At 35.1% G+C, this 25,837-nt stretch overlaps 4 protein-coding genes across 8 annotated transcripts; 1 reads left to right on the top strand and 3 right to left on the bottom strand.

The window, feature by feature from the left end:
• The first annotated feature begins 1,589 nt into the window (after positions 1–1,589).
• LOC123229801 (protein LIKE COV 2-like) lies at positions 1,590–8,016 on the top strand. 4 transcript variants are annotated; one of them, XR_006504942.1, is made up of 8 exons: positions 1,590–1,823; positions 4,942–4,994; positions 5,101–5,210; positions 5,715–5,885; positions 6,718–6,815; positions 7,207–7,333; positions 7,588–7,706; positions 7,804–8,016. XR_006504942.1 is itself a non-coding variant. In XM_044655769.1 (7 exons), exons 1-7 carry the CDS (start codon positions 1,710–1,712, stop codon positions 7,623–7,625), a joined length of 711 nt encoding a protein of 236 aa, XP_044511704.1. In that variant the 5' UTR covers positions 1,590–1,709; the 3' UTR covers positions 7,626–8,016. The 4 variants fall into 4 exon arrangements, 3 of the variants coding, with proteins under 3 accessions (XP_044511704.1, XP_044511705.1, XP_044511706.1); XM_044655769.1 differs by having other exon boundaries at positions 7,588–8,016; XM_044655770.1 differs by having other exon boundaries at positions 1,594–1,823; positions 5,715–5,882; positions 7,588–8,016.
• A 74-nt stretch (positions 8,017–8,090) lies between these two features.
• Positions 8,091–11,838, bottom strand: LOC123229800 (5-formyltetrahydrofolate cyclo-ligase-like protein COG0212). The gene is given in 7 exon segments (XM_044655768.1): positions 8,091–8,414; positions 8,829–8,954; positions 9,154–9,229; positions 9,839–10,065; positions 10,872–10,962; positions 11,052–11,149; positions 11,152–11,838. Coding segments are annotated over 7 exon segments (1,074 nt in total). The 5' UTR covers positions 11,456–11,838; the 3' UTR covers positions 8,091–8,262.
• A 147-nt stretch (positions 11,839–11,985) lies between these two features.
• Positions 11,986–19,758, bottom strand: LOC123229799 (polypyrimidine tract-binding protein homolog 3). Of its 2 annotated transcripts, none has more exons than XM_044655765.1 (15): positions 19,577–19,758; positions 19,077–19,150; positions 18,782–18,853; positions 18,610–18,686; positions 18,381–18,462; positions 17,274–17,397; positions 16,985–17,049; positions 16,829–16,878; positions 16,651–16,692; positions 16,516–16,567; positions 16,354–16,402; positions 16,235–16,248; positions 15,464–15,571; positions 15,220–15,363; positions 11,986–12,754 (listed from the first exon to the last, which is right to left on the bottom strand). In XM_044655765.1, the coding sequence occupies exons 2-15, from the start codon at positions 19,131–19,133 to the stop codon at positions 12,350–12,352; spliced, it is 1,341 nt and encodes a 446-aa protein (XP_044511700.1). In that variant the 5' UTR covers positions 19,134–19,150; positions 19,577–19,758; the 3' UTR covers positions 11,986–12,349. The 2 variants fall into 2 exon arrangements, with proteins under 2 accessions (XP_044511700.1, XP_044511702.1); XM_044655767.1 differs by having other exon boundaries at positions 16,381–16,402; positions 19,577–19,757.
• Positions 19,759–22,777: 3,019 nt separating this feature from the next.
• LOC123230088 (60S ribosomal protein L3-1-like) lies at positions 22,778–25,697 on the bottom strand. Its single transcript, XM_044656203.1, has 6 exons — positions 25,559–25,697; positions 24,993–25,089; positions 24,545–24,655; positions 24,098–24,402; positions 23,575–23,984; positions 22,778–23,256 (listed from the first exon to the last, which is right to left on the bottom strand). The coding sequence occupies exons 2-6, from the start codon at positions 25,075–25,077 to the stop codon at positions 22,998–23,000; spliced, it is 1,170 nt and encodes a 389-aa protein (XP_044512138.1). The 5' UTR covers positions 25,078–25,089; positions 25,559–25,697; the 3' UTR covers positions 22,778–22,997.
• Between the last annotated feature and the right edge of the window lie 140 nt (positions 25,698–25,837).

The raw sequence follows: 25,837 nt of genomic DNA, 5'->3' as shown, positions 1-25,837 counted from the left end.
TGTCATACTGCCCTTCACGCAGCCTGCAGCTCAGTTTCTTTAACCGAGCCGCGATATTAGCGACATGCATAACACACATTTTTGTAGGTCCCTCAGTTGGGATTTTCATGGGGCAGGTGGTGTGATTCATTTATAAAGTTGAACAATTAATGACAACGGAGAAGAAAGAGCCAATGGTTTGAATTTGAATGAGAAGCTGGCTTATAACATTAATTTATTGTTGTTGTTCGGATATGATCTGAACACCCCTTGTCTCAAGTTCGACTCAAGTTCTTTGAGTCAATATTAAAGATGGTTCAAATTCAATTTGAATAAAAATGATTTAGTTTGAGTTTAATTCAAATTTAACTCAAATTTATAATTTAAATTCATGGCTGAAATATGTAACTTAAATTCATAGTTTGAATTCGTGACTCATTGATAAAATGCTATTATTTAACAATTAATTAATATAATTCGAATCGAATAATAAATTCAGTTCTAATCAAATCAAACTATTTACTTAACTTGTAAGTTAAATTGAGTCGAACTTTTTCTAACTTGAATTTGATTCGATTTTAAAACAAGTTAAATTTCTTAATTCAAACTCGATTCAAATTTAAACTAAACGAATTTGAAACGAACCAAGTTACTCGATTCAGATCCAATACTACTCTTGTTTTGCTTAGAAGATTTCCGCCAAATCACAACCAGAATGAACTATGGGCCGTCTTGGGTCGGGTGGGCTTTGAGCTTCAGGTCGTAATGTCGTCCCCGGCATGAATAAATTTTGTAGTTGAAAAAGAGCTCTAAATAAAATAAGAAGGTGTTTTTTTTTTTTCTTTTTTAAATTTCAATACTAAAAAGTTTATAACTTTGAATAAATATTTGGTAAGTTCAACCAATATAATTAATATAGTTTGTTGGGATCCAATGAGTTCAACCAAAATAATTAATATGGTTAGTTCATATCTAATAACTTATAATTATTATTTGTGATGAGGAAAAGCTATAAATTGCATTATATTTGAAAAATATATTAAGATCAAATCATGAAAGTGCAAAGACATATCGTATCCACTTAAAATAAATAATAATATATTATTATATTATTAGATATTATTTTAATTTAAATCAAAATTTTTTAATATTAATTCATTGGCTAGACGATGATAAATCATCTTTATTCGATTGAAAATATTGTCTGACTAAATTTTTATAGTTAAAAGGTTGATAACGAGAGAAGGTCGTGGTGGGAAGGCTAGTCAATAATGGGAATTTTCTTCGGTCGCTTAAAAAAAAAGAAAAAACTTAAAAGAAAAAGTGAATTTTTTAAAACTTAATTTTAGAGAAAAATTACTATTTTCTTTAAGCAAAGAAACAAAATTACATAACCTTTTAAGATTTTATTCTTGTTTTTAATAAATTTTTTTAATAAAAGTTAACTTATAAATAAATTTTTAATCTTTCATAAATATATATCTGTCTTTGTGAAAAATAGTGCTTTGCCCATGTTTAATTGTGATTAAAAGTAAAATTAGGGAGAATTCTCCTTTATTAATCTAGTGCGAGATATCCTATCCGGAGATAGAATGATGTTAAGAAAGCAGCCAAACAAGGAGCGTAATTACAGAAGAAAAAGTAAACCGAGACCAGAGACGACTTGGAGAAATTGTGTGACCTGAAATCTGTGGATTTCTCCCTACATCTCTGCAAAATCCGGGCTAAAAATGACAGAAGATAAGGAATCTACCTCGATTTCACTGAGCCAAGGCCTCACTCCTCACGACCCCGACGATGTCCCCAAGTCGCCTCCTCACTCCCCCAATTCCTCCACTCGCAAGGTAACTAATTTATATAATTTAAACTTAAATCTCATTTTAATTGTCACTTAAAATTGCCTGACTAAGAAGTTAATTATGCTTAAGCGTTGAATTTTTTGTTATTGTTTCATTATGGCATCTGTAATAATGTGGATTAAGTTTTGGTACACTTTGATCCAGTTTAAACAATTCTCTAACAAATTTAGATTGAAGGAATATTTATAGCATATGAGAGGCTGGTGGTTTTTAGAAGGAATCAAGGTCTTTGGAGAAAGGGATTTTGGAAATTGAAAAAAATAAAATAAACTGTCCAATTTAGAACTTTGAACTCAGTGAGACTCACGAAGTTTCTCATAAATTGGGTGAAACCGTTAAATCCAAGACCAAGCATCGGAAGACCGTGGAGTTGTTTGAACTTTGAGCAGTGTAAGAAGCAAATTTTTGTAGTGGTATATTTTTGTATGTAGCTTTTGAAAGAAAGATATAGATCTTGTTGCTTTACAAAAGTTTTGCAGCTTGGTTGTCTCGTGCACCTTTTTATGCCAATCCCAAAATTTTTGTCTCTCTTCATATGGACCCCCTCTCTTTAATGTACACTCGAGCAATGGCTTCTTCAGATATATTGACTAGTTGTCTATTGGTGCAAGCTATAATTGATGTGAATTCACCTCCAAGTAAAATGGATTCAACATCAGGGCAACCAAAGAACCTTCATTCGACCCAAGGAAAATCAAAGAAAGAAACCAATTGCTGTTCTAGCATGAATTTGGCCTGAAAAGATATAAGTAAGATGACCCAAGTTGATCAAGGGCAGCCCAATCCAGTCAAGCGATTCACTTGTTCATCAATAAGCCCAATTCACTCATGGTGTAATTTAATTAGTTGGAGTCCAAGTGTTCAAGATGGGAGGGAAAATTCAAATGTTATTCAAATGATGACACATGAAAGCAATTAATTCTGGAGAGCATGAAGACAAAAAGGTGGCTACAATTAACTCAAGGGGACAAAGACAAGGTTGACAGTCTTACATGACTATGTCTTCTTTTCATTTTGGGGAATTATTATGATTATGAGATAACTTGTTTTAGTAGTCTTACTTAGCTTTTGGAGACACTAAGGTTAGCTTATTAATGTGTCCCATATTTAATTATTTTCTTTGTTTGACATGTAATCTCTCTCCTCCTTTGACACCAGTTGTATAACCATTATAAGGTCTCCTTCACCATTTTGTAAGATTTGAATATTGAATTGAAAAGCTCTTGAGAGAGTGTTTGTCTTAATCCTTTATCCAAATTCTTGCCAAGATCTAGTGGCCTTAATCTTTAAGCTTGGAGATCTTTTGGCATATTTCTTATTTTCTTTAGCCCAATTTGGAGATTTGGTGTTCGTTGGATTAAATTGACTCACTCCAAATGTATGAATTTGCATTGAGTGATATTAGAGCTTAGGTTGGTGGATTGAGTTTTCTTTTTGTCTTTTCTCTTCTTATACAACCGATTTTCAACTTATTTTTGCTAGTTTTTCTTTACTTTGAACAAAAAACTTCATTTTGCCAAGTTACACCACACCATTTTAAGCCTATTTCCACTAAACTGAACCATTTCAAACCTAAAATACTTTCCAAACACATTTTCACTTAACTCGCTTCCAAAACACCTCTACAACATATCCTGTAACCAAAACTTATGCAAACAATGGCCAAAAAAAAAAAAAACCTTTTCTCACTTGATTATCGCCTTACACACTAAAATCAACCCATTTACACTTTTTTTTTTTGAAACACTAAACACTAGCTATGTCACATAAGAGTAGCTCTTCATCCCCACCTTCACCATGGGAGTTAACCACTAGAAGACTACATGAAGAGTTCAATGAACTTAGAGAGCAATTAATTGAATTCCTCCAACTCTTGAAGGTACAAACCGAAAATCAAAACCCACCCAACCAGGAACAAAACCACCTACTCAACGGACAACCAATACGTCCACCACCACGAACAACCTATTATGAGAGAGAAATTAATGTTGATAATGACTTTAGTGGATCTGGAGTGGAAGGGAGAATGATGATGATCAAGGGTTCAAGATTGATATTCTGGAGTTTGAATCCGGATGAATTCTTAGATTGGTTGAATGAAGTTGAACCGGTATTTGAGTTTAAAGAATTCTTAGATGTAAAGAAATGCAAGGTGGCAGTTCCCAGGTCCAGTGATTATGCTTCTGTATGGTGGGAGAATGTTAGAAAGCAAAGAGATAGAGAAAGAAAAGATAAAGTGAGATCTTGGGAAGAATTGAAGTTGTTGATGAAGAAAAGGTTCTTGCTCAAGAGCCACAGGCAAGACCTTCATTTGAAAATGCAAAAAGTCAAACACAAAGAAAAGGAATTGAAGAACACAAGTGTTCAAGATGGGAGGGAAAATTCAAATGTCATTCAAATGATGGCACATGGAAGCAATTAGCTCAAGAGAGCATGGAGACAAAAAGGTGGCTGCAATAAACTCAAGAGGGCATGGAGACAAAAAAAAGTGACCGCAAGGTATTCCTGTTGTGGTAAAGAGAAGGTTTTCATTCTTAGGTGGCTACTTGTTCTTTCCATTTTGGGGAATTGCTATGATTATAGGATAACTTGATTTAGTAGTCTTACTTAGTTTTTTGGGGCTACTAAGGTTAGCTAATTAACTTGTCCCATATTTAATTAGTTTCCTTGTTTGATTTGCATTCTCTACTTTGGCACCACTTGTAAGACCTTTATAAAGTCTCTTCCATTTTGTATGATAGAGTTGTTGAATATTGAATTGAAAAGCTCTTGAGAGAGTGTTTGTCTTAATCTTTTATCATAATTCTTCTCAAGATTTGGTGGTGGAACTCCATAGCTGGTGGCCTTAGCCTTTGAGCTTGGAGATCTTTTGGCACATATCTTACGTTTGTGTTGTTTGGACTAAATTGACTCACGCCAAATGTATGAATTTGCATCAATAATTTTTCCAAATGTAAATAGGATGCTACTTATGCTAGAAAAAAGAAAAAAATAATAATAATGAACAGGGTCTAGTTCAGTAACTTTCAAAATATTCTCTGTTTCAGTACTGCACAAAGAACTATTTTCATGTCTTGCCTAATTGACATTTCCATTTCTTCAGGCTTGTTATGCTGTTCTACAGAGTTGGGTCTCAAAGAAGTTCATGACTGGATGGTAAAAAAGCTTAGGAAGAGACCTTTAGATTTCTTTCTGGTGTTTTGTTTATTTACATATGTTCTGTGTGTTTATCTGTTGCATAGTTTTAATGGTAAAATTGCAGTGTGGTTCTCTTTCCAGTTGCTGTTACATTTTTAGTGACATGGTGGTTCATTGAGTTTGTTGATGGTTTCTTCAGTCCAATATATGCAAGGCTTGGCATAGACGTATTTGGTAAGCTTCAAAGCAGCAATGGGGTGTTCTTCCTACTCTAAAGTTTGGGTCTAGATTTTACTTCTCAACATTAATTTATGGGTGAGGAAATCACGATATTGACATGGTTTTCCCTTTTCAAAACAGAGACTATAAGATGTACCAAGCAAGTGCTAAGTTGTTGATGTTAGGAAAAAATCAGCAGTAAGCTTTTTGTGTAGTGGACAGAAGCTTAACTTACTAATTGAGTGCCTTTTTGGTTACATATTAGGAATTAAGTGCTACTTGTGCTTTCTATTGCTATGGAAAATGAGTAATAAAACCGTACAAGGAAAATATAGATATAAATTCTGATGGGTTCTAGATATATGGGGTAATTTTTTGTTGATATTATATTATAAAGAAGTGTCTGTGGATCACAACCCTGAGTTCTGGTCCATGATTACTTTGAGGCCTCCATGAGCCATACATCTCTGTTATATCTTCCCACTGCTGTCTTTGTTTAAATTATATTTTTGTATGCAGGCCTTGGATTTCTTACATCTATACTTTTCATATTCTTTGTTGGTGTATTTGCTTCATCATGGTTGGGTTCCACTGTGTTCTTGATTGGGGAATGGCTTATAAAGAGGATGCCCTTTATGAAGCACATATATGCTGCCTCTAAGCAAATTAGCTCTGCCATTTCTCCAGGTAGTAGTCAGTAGTGCAGTTTTCAAGCAAAGTTTTCATTAATTAAATTGCTGAGTATCGTCGTTATGGGGTAGGTTTTATGATGCCTTTTCCTTACAAGTCATCTGGTAGTGAATAGATTCTACTGTGGATTGACGTTTCAATCGGGATGACTACGTTATATGTTCTGTTTATTTATTTTTGGGCTTTTTATTCCTTGTTATGTTTTTCTTCCGTTGGAAGAAGTTTCCTAGAGGATTCTGAGGAAGGCTTACTTTTCAACTGGCCAGCTAGAAACCAGATTACTTCACGTAGTTACATGCAACATTGCTTAAAATTCTTTGTGAACAGTAAGCATAACATAAGAAACTAGAAATACAGATTATAAATTAGTGCAAATCACATGCCCAAACATTTCTTCCCTCTCTTCCCCACCCCTAGCAACAGATAAGGTGGTGGCCATGGACAGATAAGGTTAAGCCAAGATGATAAAAAGAGTTGGCGGTATGAAAACCTGTAGCTGAATCCATTTAATATATAAAATTTAAAAATTTTTTATACTTTGAAATGCAAAAATTTTATTGGCTGGGACTATTAATGGATCATGATTTAAAATATCGTCTTAAACTACATAACTGTCTTAAACTCACATGTGAAAGTACAGGAGGTGTGTTCCTTTGATTTCTTCCTTTTGAGGGGAGTTCACTTATGATTTGATTTATGTGAGCATGCATAAAACTTTTCTTCTGGTGTGTGCTTCACTTTTGATTTGTGTAATATATGTGTGACATTGAAGGGTATCAACAATTTAATAATTTTAAAAGTCAATAATGAATTTCCATTTTTTTTCTTACAGGCCAGAATACCACCGCCTTTAAAGAGGTTGCAATTATTCGTCATCCTCGCATTGGCGAGTATGCATTTGGTTTTATAACATCATATCTTGTTCTTCAGGTAACTGTTACATCTAAAGTAGCTGATTATTTCCATGGTACTTTGCTCCCTGAACAAGCCTTAGTGGTTCCAAAAATTTTCTTGTTACTGGTTAAAAAGTTCCATGATAGTATGCATAGAATTTTTTTCAGCTAATTACCAGTTAAAAAGTTATTTGGTTTAATCATGCTCTATCAGGAAGAGCAATAAATTCTCTTGGAATTTGAAAAAAAATTGAAATAAATATGAGCAATAGTTTTTGCTCAGCAGTGCTTTTTTAGATTAAATTGTTAAAGATATGCTGCATTTGCTGGTTTAACCATAGAAGATGATGTTCTTATCAGTGCGACTGGCCATTGCTTGGTTCTATCAAAGATACTCAATGATTATGTAATTTGTCTGTTTATTGCAGAGGGATGATGGAGATGAAGAGCTATGCAGTGTTTATGTACCAACAAACCATTTATACATTGGCGACGTATTTCTGGTCAACTCTAAAGAGATCATAAGACCAAATTTGTCTGTTCGAGAAGGAATAGGTCTGTTTCTTCCTATGACTTAAATATCAATATTTGTTTTTCCATTCTTTAGAAGTGCAGTTTTGTGTCTTCTGTCAATTCAAACTCTTAGTTTGGTTTATCTTTGTGAATGGTATCAATTGTAATTATCTGGATTTGCTTTTGTTCTTCATAGTATAACATGAAAAATATAGCTAGGAATGCTTGGGATTTAAAGTTGCGGAACTTGTTTAATATATTTACCCCTCCATTGACTTCACTTTCCTTGTCTGCAGAGATCATCATCTCAGTAGGCATGACAATGCCGCAGTAATTTCTCTGGTAGAAAGACTTACTCATTATCAAGGCAACAGAATTCCTCTGAACAGGATAATATGAAGATAAGAGGAGACAGGTGATTCTGCTATTTCTTCTATGTTTTCAAATCGAAGATTAATGAATGGTTAACTAACAAGCCATCAAATAATACTGATGGTTTGCCTTTGGACCAGATTTACATGATATACAAGCTCTTGTTCACCCAAATACTTTTTTATATCTGGAAAACGAAGACATCTCTGTTCTTGTAACATCATCACAATTTTACTTTTTTCCTTTTTGCATTGAGACCCAACATGTACATATTTTTCTCAAGTTGTATAATTACAAAAAGATATCATTTGTCAGATGCACATATTTTCTTGAAATGTAGTATAATTCGGTAAGCTGTTTTCTGTTTCCAAAGGCAGTATCTTCGTGTATAGTCAGAAACCTTAAAAACAATATAGCACAGGTTCTATTGACCAAAAAGAATTAGTACAAAAATACAAATCATAGAGCAGAATGATCGTCCGTACAATCACAAAATAGTAACATATACATATGTACTAGCAATGTAGTATTTGTATTTGTTGTGCATTTTCTTCATTTCAAACTTGTTTTTATACAAAGAAAATTAGAAATACAGTAAGTTACCGCCTCTTCCTTTGAGCTGTGGGGGGTAATTTCTCTGATGGACCAGAAGGAAGCTTCTGACCAGTCTCCCGTTCAATTCGGATCTTGAGCTCCCTCAGTATCCGAATTTGTCCCAACTTTTCTGGAGATAATTTGTCCCAGTAGATACCTACCAAGTGAAAATAGTTCATTTTATGTAAATATGTATACCCAAAAGATGAATTCCTTTTCTGTGAAATTATGATCAACAAAGAACACAAAAATTCTTATCTTATCATCATGCATGCCTGTAGTGATCCTGGATCATATTCATAACATGTGGAGGATTTCTTTGTGTCCAATGCCCAATTAAATTTCAAGGTATTCTAGATATGAACAAGATAGCTTGTCCACGAGAGCTAGAGGCCTTTCAGAAGACTCATTCATCAGGGCAATTATATGAAAAAACTTATTTTGTATCTCTTTACTCATCAACAGCATCAAGGAAATATACGCTTGAAACGAAATTGCCTTATTCTTGAAAAAAGACTGCGACAAAGAAGTAACGCACAAAAAATAAAATTAAAAAAAAAGTTTTACAAACCTTGAGGCTTTGGGATAGTTGTGTTGGTGAAAATGACTTGAGTGGGAGTGCATATAATGTCCACAGGAACATCATGGATCAATAGTTTCTCGACTGGAATATCATCCACCAATTGACAGTCATGCACTACAAGAGTAGTTCACAGATTTCTTTTAGTGCAGACTGACCAAATGAAAAAACTAAATATCATAAGGAAAAAACATGCGATTCATAATATTAAAAAGCTCTAACATGCATATAAAGCTCCATAAAATTGTACATCAGTCATGAAATGGAGAGGAAAGAAAACATAGGCATTCAAAGTAGGCAAACCCACTGCACCTACCAGAAGTGACAACAGGTGTTGAATCATCGATAGCTCCCATACACCGCAGCATCCCATATTCAAGTTCTGCAAATCCCTGAAAACCAGATCCTTTTCTAAGGGAAAAAAGAGGAAATCCAATTTACTGGTCAATATCTATAATCCAAGATACATTTTTACCTCTATGAAACTCTACACTCAATCAGCTCAATTTTCATAGAGACAGAAGCTTGGGGTTAGATAATTGAAAATCTTCTCTAAGCAATCAAAACTTCAACATAAGTATGCCATAAAAAATTCAACCAAAAAATTCAACCACATTTTAAACACTAAAGTTAATCAAAGACATCATGTACAGGTCTGTGAATACAATTTCTGAATTGTCACACAAACCATCCTTTCCGTTCAACAAAGATGAATAGTTACAGCCAATATCAAATCATGTGACTATGAGATAGAAGTCAATTTTGACACCCCCATCTAAACCACATAGCTTTATTAGCAGCTGGCATCCAATAAGTTCCATGTAATGTAAAGCACAACCACCCTCTACTTTTCACAGGACCATTACTGAAGAAAATTTACATTATAAAGAAAAACAATTCATCTTAGTTTCTACATATTTAGAACTTGTCTTCTCTATCAAGAGTGTACCCTAGATAAACTTTTTATTCAATAAGACATAACATGTGTTGTTAGTTTTTACCTCTCCCTTGCCAAGTCGAGCCCCTGTCTTCGGGTCAACAGCAACAGAACCAATGACAATTAGATCTACCTTGAGTTTTTCATCCAACCCAATAGGTCTTCCATACTTGGCAACTCCTACAGAGGTGCACGCCTCATTGATTGTACTAGGACTTAACATACTTGACTCAAGTACAGAAAAAAAGCCCGTCCTCAAACGCGGCTGTGGAGTTAACAACTGCTTCCCACCTGTTCATGGATGATCACTTAATGATATCAAGTAAAACATCAATCTAAACGCAAACAATCTTCAGAGTTCATTCATTATCATTATACAATGCTGTTTTTCATTATTGTATTTAGAACCCTATACAGCATTAGATAATGTCAATGTACTACTACAAAATATTTAGTAACTCATTTCCTATTTTTTCATTTTTTGCTCACTCGTAAACATTAAATTTTACCTTTACTATATATCAAAGATAAGGCTGGACTCGAACCGAGCCAGTTCGAGCTCCCGAAACGAGCCGGCCCTAGACGAGCTCGAGCTATTAGCCAGATTTTTTAATTAAAAATTTTAATACAAAACAAAGTCATATTGACCAATATATATTAAAACGATATCGTTTTAATAACCAAAAAACGAGTCAAACCGAATTCGAATCGAGTTCGAGTTCGAGTTTGACTTTCACGAACTCGAGCTCAACTATATGTGAACCGAGCAGAGCTCGGCTCGGCTCGAATCCAACCCTAATAAAAAAGATTTACCTCATCTTTATCAAAACATTCTCATTCTAATACAACGGTTTACAAATACTCAGGCATTACTGTAGAAAAATTATTATCATAAAAATTCTCATTCAAAATGGAATAATCACACTGTTGCTAGAACACTCAACACCGTTTATAGGTTGAAATTAATCGGGAAAAAAAAAAAATCATATAATTGAATTCCATATTTTCCCAATAAAATTCAATCTTTTTTAACACATTTTAATATTAAAGTTCGGATTCATTCAAGGAGTTGTTACTGTGACATTGTGATAACTAACCAGAAAGTGTTAGAAACCTGACTTGCTTCTGAGGCGAATCCGGGTTAACCTTCACACAACCCGAGATCCGAAACTCCTCCAACCCACCCAGCTGCCATAACCCGAATCAAAAACCTCACAAAAAAATTAAATATTAAAGATTAAACAAAAGCCTAAAATAAGAGGTTTAAATTTTATTACATTTTTGGCGGCAACGGCAGCGCCAACGAAATTGGGGATCCGATGGTGAACGGGTCGGGGGTTCTGGGCGAAATTGCGGGTCTCCATTAAATCCCAAATCTCTCTCGGATTACCCATTTCCATGCTTTAGGGTCATCATCTGTACCCATTTCCGTCTCCCTTTTTGAAGTCTCAGCCATGGATTGCCGCGCCTTGGCGTCAAGGCTCAACCGCTCAGCTTCATAAGCCGACTCGTCGAAGACGATACCGTTTTGGCCTTTGCTTTTACTTTCCAGTTTGAAGTTGAATGATTTGGTCAGGGGAGTTGAGAAAAAACGGGATTTAAAATTTATGGTGGTTAAATAATAATAATAATTGGATTTGTGTGTAAATGGAGCTGAAGGTCGGACCATGTTTGAATCCATTCTAAGGATTCGGGTTCGGTTCCTGAAGTGAAGTTGAAGATAGAATGTTACGTGCTGCGATTTGAGAAACAAAGAAATAAGATAAGGACTGAACGGTTCTGATCTGTGGTACAAAGTAATTATAAAAAAATATTAAAAAAAGGTTTTTTTTTTTATATTTATTTTTCTTATGTAAGAGTATTTATGAGACTAATACGCAAATCTGAGGTAAATGAATTAAAATAGTCTCACATAATTTTAGGGGCCACATATAAAAAGCAAAAAATAAAAAAAAATGTATTTATAAAACCAGATTCAAACCCTTAATTCTTAGAATAACCACACAATGCTTCTTAATCCATAGACAAAAGTAAAGAAGAAACTCAAGACTCCTGATGAACATTGAGGGGGAGAGAGAGAGAGAGAGAGAGAGAGAGAGAGAGAGAGAAGGTGAGAGCAAAGAGAGGAAGAGGGGGAGGCAAGGAGGAGAGGAAGAATACGAACTGGAAACATAACGCTTCAAGATCATAAACCAGTTGGGGCAAATGAAATTCAACAAAACCGACTCGATCAGCTTGATTTACAAGATATATACAAGAAAAATAATACATAAGACATCCCTAACCCAGAAACAGTTCTCTCTCTCTTTCAACTCCTCAAACTGACCATATCTGCAAAAATATCTACCCCAAATTGAACAATCCTAACAAAAATTACTGGGTACATGCACAGAAGATGAAATCAAAGTTGATGAGGAAATAAAAGCTATCAAAGACTGGGTTTACCACTGTAAAATAAGTTAATCCACCGTTAGTACAGGAAATGAGACAACGAAGATGACAGTCACCTACATAAAAAGGTCCTTGTTCTTAAATGAATCCTTAATCCTTGGAGTGTTCAGACATATTAACCCTGTTACTGTGAGTTTTCTCTTATCGACTGTAACTGGGAGAAGGAAATTCGGATTATAGACCCACCAAGAGAGCTAGCATGCTTGCACACAAGGGCTTCAGTGGCCTGCTCCTCGGTTTCAAACATAACAAGAGCCTGCTTCTTTCCGTTCATCTCGAAGAGCTTGGTATTCACAATGGTGCCATGCTCCTCTAGGTGGCTCACAATCTCCTCTTCAGTGACATCTTGTGGCAGAGTGGAAAGGTGGATCATCTTTGTCGGTGAGCAGCAATAACGGTAGTTCTTCGCAGCATTACGGTTAAAGCGGTTGAGATTTGAGTTTATGTACTCATGTGTATCAGCACCCTGTGTTATGTTTTGATGCTTAGAGAAATTGACCTCCAATCGCTTTCCAAACAGTATGGCTCCCTGTATCATGATAAAATGGTTCACTAATAGTAAAACTGCAAAGTTTACCAAATGCAATACAGAGACCATCAAATTAAAAAATGAACTCAATTCAGAAATATTAAAAAAATTTTATCTGGACCAGCTGTCTTAAAAAATTCAGCTAGTTAGGAAAACTCTCCAACATAACATCCAAAGTAGAGTGCAAGCCCTCAATTGACAGAGGAACACCAACCTTCTCATCCAAATAACCAAGACCATAAATTTGTAAAATCTTGAGACATGGCTTAGACTGATTTGGACAATGCCACCCAAAACACCAGTCTATTGATGCAGCACATCCTCCTATAAAGCCCAGGATATCCTCTTAATCATCTAATGTGGGATTTCTAGGACTTTATAATCGCCCCTTGAACAATGCTGAGTTTATTGTCGGGAGAAATTACTCCACCACATTGAGATGTTTTTGAAACTTGGGTTTTATAAAGACAATGAGTCACTCCACCCCATAAACCAATCTTTTGTATTGGATATTCATGTCTCCTCCACATGTTTTACAAGAACATTGACATGAACAAAAGAACGAATCATCCTTGCTCACTTTTCTGGTCTACATTTTCAGAAGCAAATAGCTAATGTAAATGAAGTGCAATCTGTTTTCGACAATTTTCTTTCCATCTTTTTTATTTGCATTATACATGTATGGAAACAAAAGGCTGCTACCTTTTAAAAGTCGACCAGATAAAAAAAGAAGGTACTTTAAAGCCTAAATATCTCACTGAAATTTAAATACAGACCATAATTTTTAATCCAACCACAGTTGTTAAAAAGGAAAAGCACTTTAAGGCAATGAGGGTCCTATTGCCTAGGCGAAAAAAGCAAGGTGAAGGTGGTGCCTTTGGACCAAAGGCGATAAAAAAAAATTAAAAGGGATAATAAGCAAACAAGAAAATGGAGCAGAGGGTTAAGTCAAAGAGAAGAAAAAAGGGTAAAAAAAAGTTGGTAGGAAGAGAAATTTAATGCAGCAAGTGTAAAACTTTAATTAAGGAAATAAAATTATCAATTAAATATTATTATTTCGTCACCATCTCTCCAGCGACCTCTACAACAACCTCAGAACTCGTCAATAATCTCTCCAACAATACCTTTTTATGACCTCATAACTGGCCAACGACCTCTTTGGCGACCTTATAATTCCTTGTTGGCCTCTAAGATGACCTTGAAACTCGTCGATAACCCTCAAAATTGCCTCAGACATCACCAAAGTCTTGTGTGATAATAAAGCGCACTTTTTCAAGGCCTAAAACTTCTCCAGAAGTATCAAAAAATCGCTAACAGAGATCGCCTTTGGACCATCGGTCGCCTTGACCATACTCAAGGTGATGGATTATAGTAGTAGTGCAAATCAAATAATCAACCCCAAGAGTTTAGATGCCAAACCAAGAGTTGATTAAAGGGGAAATTTTTGGGTGCAACAGATGCACATGCATCTCACCAATGAGGGAGTCTCACATCAGCACACATGTCATGCATGTATTCTCTCATTGGTTGGACACATGCACATCCATCAGCCAAAGATTTTCTGCCATAAAAGATTTTGATTTCCAAAATAAGCTGTTAGGCACCTAATTACCATGGACTACAAGAAGAAAGTTAAGGGTGAGAGTAGAAGAACTTGGCCTGTTGATGAGGTGGCAAATATGTGTGATGTTTAGGAAAGCTGATGAAAAAGGCATGAGTGCTATAAAAGAAATAAGAAAGAGGAGGGAGATTGTTTTCTAAGATTTCCGAGCACTTTGGTTGATTGAAGGAGTGCGTCTAGCCTCTTACTAGACAATAGTAGGGAGAGAATTCGGCCTTTGGAAAGACGGAATTGGGAGTGTTTTAGATTTAGCCTTATTGTTCTTTGTAAATTCAATAACTTTCAATACATATTGCAGCTCTTTTCTTCATTTCCCTGTCAATTACTTGATTTCCATTGGTTGAGAAATTGGAACATTGTTGAGGTACCTAGCATAAGCATTGTCATCTCTATTTCCCAAAGGTCTTAGATTTGAAGTTTAAATTAGTAGAAGTCAGTCAAAGGTCTTAAAAATTTAGTTTTAACGAGAACTAATGTTATTCATACACAAGTGCAATGTTTTCTAAGAGTTGATTAAGTTGTATTAAAGCTCCACATACAAGTTTGTACATTGTTCATTTGGTGCTTGAATGACTCAACAAAAAATTTCCAAAAATAAATCAGTACCGCGTTTTGGTTGGTTTAACACAAACTGACCAAGTCACAAACTTTGTCAGTGATCATATTTTGGCCTGAAACACTACCCAAATCCTCAATTCTACCATGTGGTTCCAATATCCTACCCTTATACTTAGGCCTCGAGTGAAAAGAGTCAAAAAGACAAGTGTAATTTTTGCAGTTTCCCTTCAATTGTCAAAAAAAAAAAAAAAAAAACAAAATAATCATAGGAGATGCACAAACAAACCTTCAGAAAGTGCACTGCCAATTCAGCCTGGAAGCCGTCAGCCATCTGAACAAGTGCATGATCTGGTTTATTACGGAGAAGTTTAATTCTTATGATGTTTCCATAGAGGGAGAACATGTTGAAAAGCTTATCCTCATCTATCCTCTGCATTGCACAATAATATTCAAGAATGAATGCTGGAAATCTTAAAACTTCATATATTCTAAGGAGAAACAGGCAAAGAATAAGATCAAAGATGACTTACATCAGAATTTAGGTTGGACACTAAGATTGTACACCTCTCATTTGTCCCTGAAATTCCAGGAGGTAAACTTCCCCCAAAGGCAGCTGCAATTGCAGCTGCATTGGCCATCTAGTTTTCAAGAACAGAACAACAAAATCATTAAATCATGGTTGGCAAATCTAAAGAAACATAAATTAACATAATGGCTTTTCAAGATAACTACGATACACACATATGACAATTTAGTGCAATTGAAGAGAAGTAACCGTCAACTTGACACGAGCCAACTCATCAGTAACATCTCTTAACAAAGAGATTCAAATAATATCAACCATTTAACAAAAAAGAACTTTTAACATGTCTATAAAACAAATACCATACCCACGAACAACTTTTACGTTAAAAATAAATTAACGATGTTACAGTGAAAAAATACGGACGTATTTGGCATCTGCAGCTGTCCATCAGTGTCACAAAGTTTGGCCCTGGTTAAAATTTCTTTAAACCCACTATTAAACTGACAAATTTCTATTTCAGTTTCCAACGCATTCACTGAAGGATATAAAAGCTGGCAATGCAGAAAAAGGCTAAAAGTTGGCACTAATTAGGTTAACACAGTAAACAAAATTATACAATCATATTAAAAAGTTCAAGGGGAAAAGAAAGCTAGAAGTAGGGTCAGCCCATAGATATCCACAAAGTTCCCAAATAGTAAGTATAGATGCTAATAACCACCAGCTCAGAAAGAGATGCCTCATATAGCACTTATAGTGTGAACTGAATATCACTAACCTGCGGAAATGGAACTGGAAAACAAAAAAACAAAAATATAGATCAGTTAATGAATAAAACATGATTACAATCGGTAAGCAAAAGGTAGAATTTCCATTTGGAACCACCAAATTAAGCACCTGCCCTGGCTCCAGGGGCATACATACCTCCTGCATCACCATACCCAGACTGTTATACCAAAAACAGATACAAAGTTAGCATACAAAGTAAATAATAGCAACAGGAATATATTAACCATGAAGCTTAAGTACAGAATAATAACAAGAGATCGAGAAATATACTTGTGAGGATCTGCCTTTCTGTTCTGAAGGAAGATTTGGATTTGTGAAGTCCCTAATCAACAGGAAAGAAACATAAAAAGATAATTTAGAACAGATAAAAGAGAACAAATTAAGAACCCAAGCGAACTATCCAACCTTGACCGCTCATTATTGTAGTTCACTTGTAGCTCATCAAGGCTGTATCAAAAAAAAGAAATAAAAAAATTAACCACAAACTAAAAAACAAAAAACAAAAAATAGGATATGCTTGTGAAGATAGTTATCGTGATCAGACAATGACAATAGTAAATTTTATAGAATGTTAAAAACCTACTTTGAGAACTGAATGTCTAGCTGACAGCAACCATCATAAATATTGCGACCCTATGGAGAAGCCAAATGTTAACTCTTTTCAGAAGCAAGCCACTAGAAATCCCATAAACAAACTTGTAGTTCAGAGTAGCTTAGTAAGCAAGAGACTGTGTAGCACCTGAAGAGAAGTTCTAGCTACTACAGCACTTTGGCGTAATTGATACTGGATTAGAGCTTGAAAACCTACACACAGTTAGAAAAAAAAGATGAAAAGAAGGGGGGGAAAAAGTCAAAACACCAGACACAAAGCTCTGTGACTATTGCTTTTTCTTAATTACAAGAGATAAGAAATGTCTACACAAGCACTCCAACTATGATAAAACACAACAGATATCACAGCTTCAAAGCTATTGTTAGAATACTGATCATCAAAACCATGAAACAGAACATTTATCCATTGAGCTAACCAGCTGACTTCTGGAATGTGACGATCTTCTCCACAAATCCATGAGTAGTAAAAACTTGATGCAGCACTTCCACAGTAATAGGATAAAGCATGTGATGAATTGTAACTAAGAGGATTCGGTTCGGCTATGCATCCAGAGAGTGCCCAACAGCAAACCAGCAAAGAGACAGAAGAGAGAGAAGAGAATAAATAGAGAAATAAAGACAGCAGGAAGGGAATATAGAGAGAAGTAAAGATAAAGAAAAGAACTAAAACAAACAATCATCCACAGTGCTTAAAACAAAGAAATATGAGATTATTAGAACAGAAAATACAGAGAAAGAGCAAAAACGTCAATAAAAATAATGATTTTGCTGGCTATTTGCATTTGATGATGTAAAGTAACTTCAATACCACAGTTGCACTTTGAAGGTTGAAATACATGCACCTCTATGCATCAAACTGTATTACAGAAAATATTAAAATGCTCTTTCTTTTTTTTTTTTTTTTAAATTCACAAAGGTTCATATTCTTTATTGACAAATAAAAATTAAGTATAAAAGAGATCAATTTGCCAGTGCCTAGTTCTGATAAGAAAAACAATCTTTAAAATGATTCTCTTGTTTGTCAAATACAAGCAATTATTTACTAAAACTAAATTGTCTCTCTGACATTACACTAAAAATGGTGGACCAGCACTGCTTTACAGCACGTGGTAATACTTAGGCCTTACACTAACTCGCAAACCGAGATATTGAAACTATATTTTTTTTGGCAATCAATATGCACAATTATCCTGTTACTATCTATAGTATTACCAAATTTAGCATTCCATTTTATATACTAATTTAGATTAGTTCCTGCTACAGGTTATGTCAACATGTAAGGTGATATCATCAATGAACTGATACAATCTAATTTAAACATTATGTAGATGCAAAAAATTAAATGAAAAACGGGATAGGAACATCAACACTACATCCCTATTACCCTGAATAATATATTGATCATTATCACAAAAAAAAAAAAAAAAGACACCAATTGTTCCATTCAAGCTCTTTTATATTTTCCCTCGTACATAAATGTATGCATGTAATTTGAATTTTACATATCAGGCTCAGGTACCAACCTCATCCCCTCGTCCCTGAGTATTTTGATCCATCGTTGTTAACTCCTGATGCGATGAGAACTGAACATAAACATTCCTTCCCCTGTGATGACACAATTCTAACTTCAAAAATAGAGGGACATGACTGTATTTTAATATCTTCAGTACATACAGGTGATATTTACAAGCACAAAATGTAAGATCATCAAAGAAGGATTTTCCAAAGCAAAAATTTGCAATATTTTCATGCCTTATTGATGGTTGGACATTTGTGTAGTACTGGAGAGCAGCCATGGCTGAAGGAACATCTTGCATTTGGAGGAGAGCCTAAACACAAGGCAAACAAAATACAAACATCAAATCTTAAGGCTTAGCTAGCTTCAGACGGCAAGCAGCTACCGTATGTGCAAGAAATAACAAACCTGATTTTTTGCACGAAGCATCACAAGCTTAGTTATGACTCCAAATGGCTGGAATAGCTGAAGTAAATCATTCTGATAAACCCAGAGCAAGTCTATTAGATGATGTATAAGAAAAAGAAGAAGATGCATCCACAAGATACAAATGAAACACAAGAAACTTAACTCATCCCAAGTTTCTAGCCCTTACGTTCAATGCACTAGGCACCTAATTACATAATAATATTGCTTTTTCCAATAAAACTAACTACATGAAACAAACTTAAGTTAAATAGCAGAAAATTGACAAAGAACATACTTCAGAAATCTCATGGCCCACATTGCGAACGTGAATAACTTTGGAAGGTTCAGCCATTGAAATTGAAAATCACCCTGTAACAAGGCCAACCACAGAAACATTTCAGCTTCTAACGCAGCATTAATTTTCAACATGTAGTTACCAATTATTGAACACTACCAATGCGCATTAAGTACCTACTTAACAACCCAAACTAAACAAAAATACATAAAAATAAAACTTTCCACTCAGATAAGTTCCAACAAACGAACAATCTCTATAGCGCCAAATTCACATAACTCATAATCACATTAGTTAATGTTAACAACATGACGTCGCTAGAGACATTTCGAGTTACTAGAAACGTAGATTGATTCAGGTAACAAAACGGCCTAAGGCTTCGCATCTAAACAAATTAGCAACTACAGATAAAACGTCGTCGTTCTGACTTTTGTTATTCCTTTCAAACAAACAGAGAAAAATCGCGAAATCGAGGAGAAAGAGAATAAAAAAGACCTTGCCTGAGAGAAAGTGACAGAAAGAGGAAAGAGAAAGAGAGAAAGAAGATGACTCAGCAGTTAAAGTGTAGACAGATTGCTTCGCATGTTCAGTTGTGATGTGTCGAGTCGAGAAGAAGAAGAAGAGGGAGCCTGAAATAGTAGACTGATTGCGTTGCCCTATCTGTTTTCTGCCTCTCGCCCTAAAAGCATTGACTTTTATACGAGTTATGTTATTGGGCGGGGCCCATGCCCATCTTGCCGGACCCATTTTATCAACATATTTTTTTAACTTTTGGGTTTTACTACGTTACTGGCACCGTAACGGTGTTAGTTAAAAGGCCGTGGCTTGGTAACTTTTGCTGTTGCTGATCTAAAGCCAATGGCCTTTAATGGGCTCCTAGTTTTACCGAGATGACAAGGGAGCTTTTGTTGCGGCTCAAGGTTAGTTAGCGTGACAGATGTTTAGGAAGACACAGTTAATCAGCGTATTCAAGAGTTAAGTGTATATGATTATTGGTTTCATAGATATATTGTTATTTTTTGGATACTTCAACCATGAAGTTTGTGTAATATAGTTAAGGGTACATTAACGTCAGATTAGGATATTTTCATATAAAATAATCGATAATTAAAGTCATTATCTTAATGAGTTTAAAGTAGGATAAAATCAGTGACATAAATCATAATATAACTATATATAAAACTAATCTTCAATAAAATAATATCTCGGATACCATATGAACAGGTCAGAAATTTTAGCTTTAATACTTTTTCCTTTGTAATTTAAATTTTTGGTGTAATCATAAGGGGGTAAAATGATATTATATGCTAATTACATCATCTAACTCAATAACACGTCATAAATTTTAGAACGGGAGTTTATTTTTATAAGCTTATAAGGTTTATAGTTTAATCATCCTTTTGATTCAATAATAGTGTTTTTGCTTTTGGAATATTCATGGCGGTGGTTTTCTAATTGTAATTGGGTTAGAATGGAGTTGCTCAAACCATAAATAGGGTAAGAAGACAAATATGGGTCCAATAATGGAGTTCTTATGAGCATTAAAACATTAATAAAGGACCGGTAAGAGTGTGTGTTGGTGCGTTCACTGTCTACACTGACATTTAAGTTAACACTAAATCTTAAGCATGATAAAATGCTTATGCCCTGTGAATAAATGTTGGCAACAATCAGCCATGTGGGTACAAGGCTTACCACAGGTTAGAGGAGTTGAAGGAAAGAGCCATGGGCCTAGGCATGGGGTGAAGGAGACAGTACTAGGGATGGCAACGGGGAGGGGTGGGGAGGGGATTTTAATCCCCGTCCCCGACCTGTTCTCGCTACAGGGATAAAAATGATTCCCTGTCCACTCCTCGCAAAGAAAAATCTCCTCTTCATCTCCTCTCTATCCCCGCAGGGAAAAACCCCTCTCTATACTCGCAAAAAAAAAATATTTTTTTTACTTTTTAATCACAAATATATATTAACTACTTTAATATATACAACAAAAATTTAAATAAATTTGAAAAACATAAATAATTTAAAACTATAAAAAATATATTAGTATTTTAAATAAATATATTAATATAAAAAGAAGGGGGTAGGAGCGGGGAGGGAACACATGTATCCCCATCCCCGATTACAGAGATTTTTTTTATCTCCATCCTTGTCCCTTTCCCATTTCTATTAGAGAATTTCTTTCTCGTTAGGGTTGGAGAAGATCAAGGCCCCTAAAATTAGACTCAAATTGTCATCCCTAGACAACACCTACTATGGAAAAAGGATTACCTCAAACCTATTCACTTTGGGAGGAGCTGGTTGGATAGGGGAAGGTCCATGCTTGGAGGACCAATAATATCCCTAATTAGGAAGGTGTCCCTAGGATATGCAACAACAAGGTTGTAAGTACATTTTAATGGTCATACTAAAATTTTTAATTTTTTTTTATTGAGTTTATTTTGGACATAATAGAAAGATGTTAAAACAATTTTGTTAAAGAATGAAGCAGATTAGTATCGACCTGTCATAAAACACCTTAGCGTCGTAAAAGTTAACACCAGTCATTAGTGATTGTCTAATATCGGATAAGGTGTTAGTTTAATCCATACATTCACTTCAAATGACATTCTAAATGACAATGTCTTTGTAGATGGCCATGACACAATCAATAATTGTTGTTTCATGCTCAATCCCAATCTAGATCCATGTGAGTTTGACCTAATTTCCAATGACATCTTTTATAGTGTAAGTGAAATGATGTTCAAGATTTTGTCAACACAAACATAGATGGTTAAGGGTCCTATAATAAATTGACCATTAGATGGGGCGGTAGAATTTGTTGTTGCATCATTATAAGAGATAATAGCAAGTCACTAACATAGAAAGAACCCCTAAGAGGTAAAATACAAATTCATTTAATATTTTACTACATTTGCGAATCTATAGTTTTAGCTAATTTTGTTAATGTTTTATATGATAATTTAATTTCTATTATATTTCTAATAAGATATCAATATTGATGTAATCATCGATATACTAGTTCAAGATGACTCTTGCAATATGGGGTTGATATGAAAATTTTGAATATCGTATATATTACTAGTGTCTTTCCACAAAAGATATGCAATTGTTTATTAAAGGAAAAATGGTTTCAACTAAACTCTTATACGAACCCAATCAAGTCATGGAGGAAGTGTAATATTACCATGCTTGAGTTAGATGAGCATGATCCAACGGAACTATACAACATTCTTCAATCGGTATAAGGATGTTACAAAGGACAATATGTGTGGCACTGTTCTTTTGGCCCCTAGGACAAAGGCCCTTCTGGATGCCAATATTAACTTCAGGCCAATGGCTATGGGATGATGTAAGCGTATATCCATTAGACATTCTTGTTTTCGTTTTTTTTCGGTTATAATTGATGTGTTGTCAAAATGTCGTTTCCATTTTCATAACACTTGGATGGTGATTTGAGCCTACTATGTCGACCATTGACACCATCAACAATCAACCATTGCCGAAGTCCATCCAGATTGAACGACAATTAATACCACTCAGTGGCCTATTAATATATTACACTTTTTAATAATAAAATTATACATATTCACTTTGAATATACACCAAATATAGAAAAAAAAAAGTTTCCTTACAAAAACTGCTCACCGAATTAGCATTTCTATCACAAAATTAACAATTTTGTTAAATATACCGCTCAAATATGGAGAACAATAAAATAAGGTAGTAAATTCAAATTTTAAAATTCTCAATTGAAAAAAAACATGACCACCTTTGTTCCAAATCCTTCTCATCTCTAGAAAAAAGGACCTAAATAAATCAAAAATCAGAAAATCGTCTTTTAAGAGACAATGTAAATTGCGAAGGAACTTAAAAGCACAAAATTTACTATGACAACCCAAAATTCTGCACTTCTTTGTGTAATCAAGCCTTCATGCGTCCATAGAACTTCTGTTTCTCCTGTGTTGTCTGGAAACGACCATGACCAAACTTGGAAGAGGTGTCCACGAACTTGAGTTTGATTTCCTCAAGAGCCAAACGAGATGTCTGTGCAAGCAGCGATTGGCGAAGTGTAACCACCCTCTTCTTAGGTCCAACACAGCATCCCTTGATCATAATGTAATCATCCTTTACTACACCATAGTGAGGGAAGCCACCCATTGGAGTGATGTCCTTCTCAGTCCTGAATCATTACACATGCCAGAAGACAGCAAATCAGAAATCAAGATAACCAAAAACTATCAACACCAATAACATGATCATACATAGGATAATTTCATGGACTCCACAAACTAAGTTCCACTGAGGTTGAAAAGTACAACTAGGTGCATCAAATAAATGCTTCAAAGTCATATTATAATCAATTCATGAAATCTACAGTAGAGAATGGAGATAATACAACCATATTATTATGTAACAAGTATAAAAAGGCCATCAGCAAAATGAGAAACAAAAAATCTCCAATAAAAATTAAGTTACTTAATTGGACATGAAAACTGACCTGTCATATTCAGTAATAGCAGTGTGGGACTCCTGCCCACTTTTGCCAAGCTTGTAGATTTTCTTGTTCATTTCAGTACGGTGGTGGTATCCGTTCTGACCAGCTCGGGCAACTGTAAATGAGACTCTAGCAGGATGCCAGGCACCAATACAAGCCACCTTACGCAGACCCCTGTGAGTCTTGCGAGGAAGGCGAGTGACTCCCCAACGAGTGACAACACCTTCATAACCCTTACCCTTGGTGACACCAATGATGTCAATCATCTCATCCTTCTGGAAGACAGCATTAATGGGGATTTGCTTTTCAAAGAACCCATATGCATAGTCAACCTTCTGAGCAATGGTTCCACCATTGACCTGGATCTCCATCAGGTGAGCTTTCTTCTGTTTCAAACCCTTCATTTTCCTAATCTTTAGGACATTGATAAAAAAACATTTACACATTAGTCTGGAGTAATGGATTAAGGAACGATAAATTAATTAAATCAGTGAGGCAACAAAATTCACCAATCAAGTATTATTACCTGAGTGTGTGCCAAAACTCGGACAACAGTTGCATATTTCTTTATCTTCTCCAGCTGTGCCTGAATGTTCTTCTTTCCCTCTTCTGACTCATATTGCTTTGAGTACTTTGTGAAGGCCTTCTTCTTGGACTTGCACCAATTCTTATAGAACCTTCTTCTCACTCCCTCACTCAGATGCTGAGCCCAGACAGTGTTCAATGACCTGAGACCACGTGGTGTCTTCACATATCCCACAACTCCAACGACTACCATTGGAGGAGTTTCAATGACAGTCACAGCCTCACAAGCTTCCTTCTTATGAAGCTCTACAGAGAAGAAAAGCATAGATCAAGATAAATATTGCAACATGACATCTCAAGTTTCAAAAAATAAAATAAAAATAAATCCGAAATAACATCATTGAAATGTGAAATTAGAAAAACATAATCAATGGAGCCATTGACTTACTAGACCCAGGTTTCTCGACATCCCTGACAATATGGGTCATACCAGCCTTGTATCCAAGGAAGGCAGTGAGCCTGCAGGGTTTGCTAGGGTCATCCTTGGGGAAAGCCTTCACTGCAAATGTACAAGATAGATATGGTTAGACTAATAAAATATCTGAGCTAAAGTGTACCAAACTATTAAAAGCATATGCTAAGATACAAAGCAACATCACAAAACCTCAAAAGAAACATTGTTTTTCTTTGCCATCTCGAAATTGAGTTCAAGATAGGCCCGTTTAATACTACAATTATCTTCAAAACTATGTATAGAACACTTAACATAAAGAAAAATCTAAATCCTAAGTTCAGACTTAATAAGAATACAGAATTTAAATGGTATGAGCAAGGACTACGAGTTTGGTTAACATTGTCAGAAGTTCAAAGTAATGAAAAGAATACTAATGTTATACCTTTTCCTCTGTGACGAGCAGCACGCTTCCTTGGTAGAAATCCAAGGGACCCATGCCTTGGGTGCTCAAACTTCCTGTGAGACATTCTTCTCCTCCTCTGTAACATAAAAATACCAGACGATATATTAATACCCACTAAAGGAAAAATCAACAGTAAATATATTCAACTCAAATAAAAAAAATCCTACGACCTTTCATTTCTGTAGTGAGAGAATTCTGTTAGAACCCAAAACTAGTAAAACAAAATCTACATCTAGTAATAAAAAAACAACATTTGAATATAACTGATTTCTAATGTTTAATGAGATATAAATCATAAACGAAATCGGCAGATCACTTACATAGGTGATAAAAATGATAGCACATTAGGTTGCAGAGAAAGAGAACAAAACATAATCAGTCTGAAAAGAGATTCATTATTTAGACACTGTAAGAAAATCCTAAACGACATGACAAAATGAGATTCAAATCAAATTTTCCATTGTATTCGTTCATTTTCTCGGAAACCAAACACACGCACGCAGTTGATCTATTAAAGTAAACAGAGGGATGGGAGAGGAGGAAACCTGAGCTGCGGCTACTGCTTCCTCGTGCTCAAACTGGCGAGAGGCTTCAACCCTAGTTGATGTTGTTTATATAGTAACAGAATTTCCAATATGCCCCAATAGTTTCTTAAACTATCAGTGCTCCATCATTTAATTTCCTAATAACAATTCCCCATCTAATGTTTGCCTAATTACTGTTCACCCTTTTTCCACCCATCGTGTAGTTACGTTAGTGAAATCTATCAACACGTCCCATTCACTAAAAAGACAAGGCCAAACGGCTATTTCCAACCCAAGGTT

Source organism: Mangifera indica, chromosome 11, assembly GCF_011075055.1.
Source record: "Mangifera indica cultivar Alphonso chromosome 11, CATAS_Mindica_2.1, whole genome shotgun sequence".
NCBI lineage: Eukaryota > Viridiplantae > Streptophyta > Magnoliopsida > Sapindales > Anacardiaceae > Mangifera > Mangifera indica.
The sequence above is the reverse complement of the archived record's forward strand: the minus strand, read 5'-3'. Positions and strand labels throughout refer to the sequence as shown.

Coding starts and splice junctions, on each gene's coding strand:
- LOC123229801 (XM_044655769.1), top strand. CDS start 1,710: ATGACAGAAGATAAGGAATCTACCTCGATTTCACTGAGCCAAGGCCTC. Junction 1,824..4,941: donor CCAATTCCTCCACTCGCAAG/GTAACTAATTTA, acceptor CCATTTCTTCAG/GCTTGTTATGCTGTTCTACA. Junction 7,334..7,587: donor GTCTGTTCGAGAAGGAATAG/GTCTGTTTCTTC, acceptor CCTTGTCTGCAG/AGATCATCATCTCAGTAGGC.
- LOC123229799 (XM_044655765.1), bottom strand. CDS start 19,133: ATGGCTGAACCTTCCAAAGTTATTCACGTTCGCAATGTGGGCCATGAG. Junction 18,463..18,609: donor AATGTCCAACCATCAATAAG/GCATGAAAATAT, acceptor GTGTCATCACAG/GGGAAGGAATGTTTATGTTC. Junction 16,568..16,650: donor TACAATAATGAGCGGTCAAG/GTTGGATAGTTC, acceptor CCTGTTGATTAG/GGACTTCACAAATCCAAATC.
- LOC123230088 (XM_044656203.1), bottom strand. CDS start 25,077: ATGTCTCACAGGAAGTTTGAGCACCCAAGGCATGGGTCCCTTGGATTT. Junction 24,403..24,544: donor TGTCGAGAAACCTGGGTCTA/GTAAGTCAATGG, acceptor TCTTCTCTGTAG/AGCTTCATAAGAAGGAAGCT. Junction 23,985..24,097: donor GAGTTTTGGCACACACTCAG/GTAATAATACTT, acceptor AATGTCCTAAAG/ATTAGGAAAATGAAGGGTTT.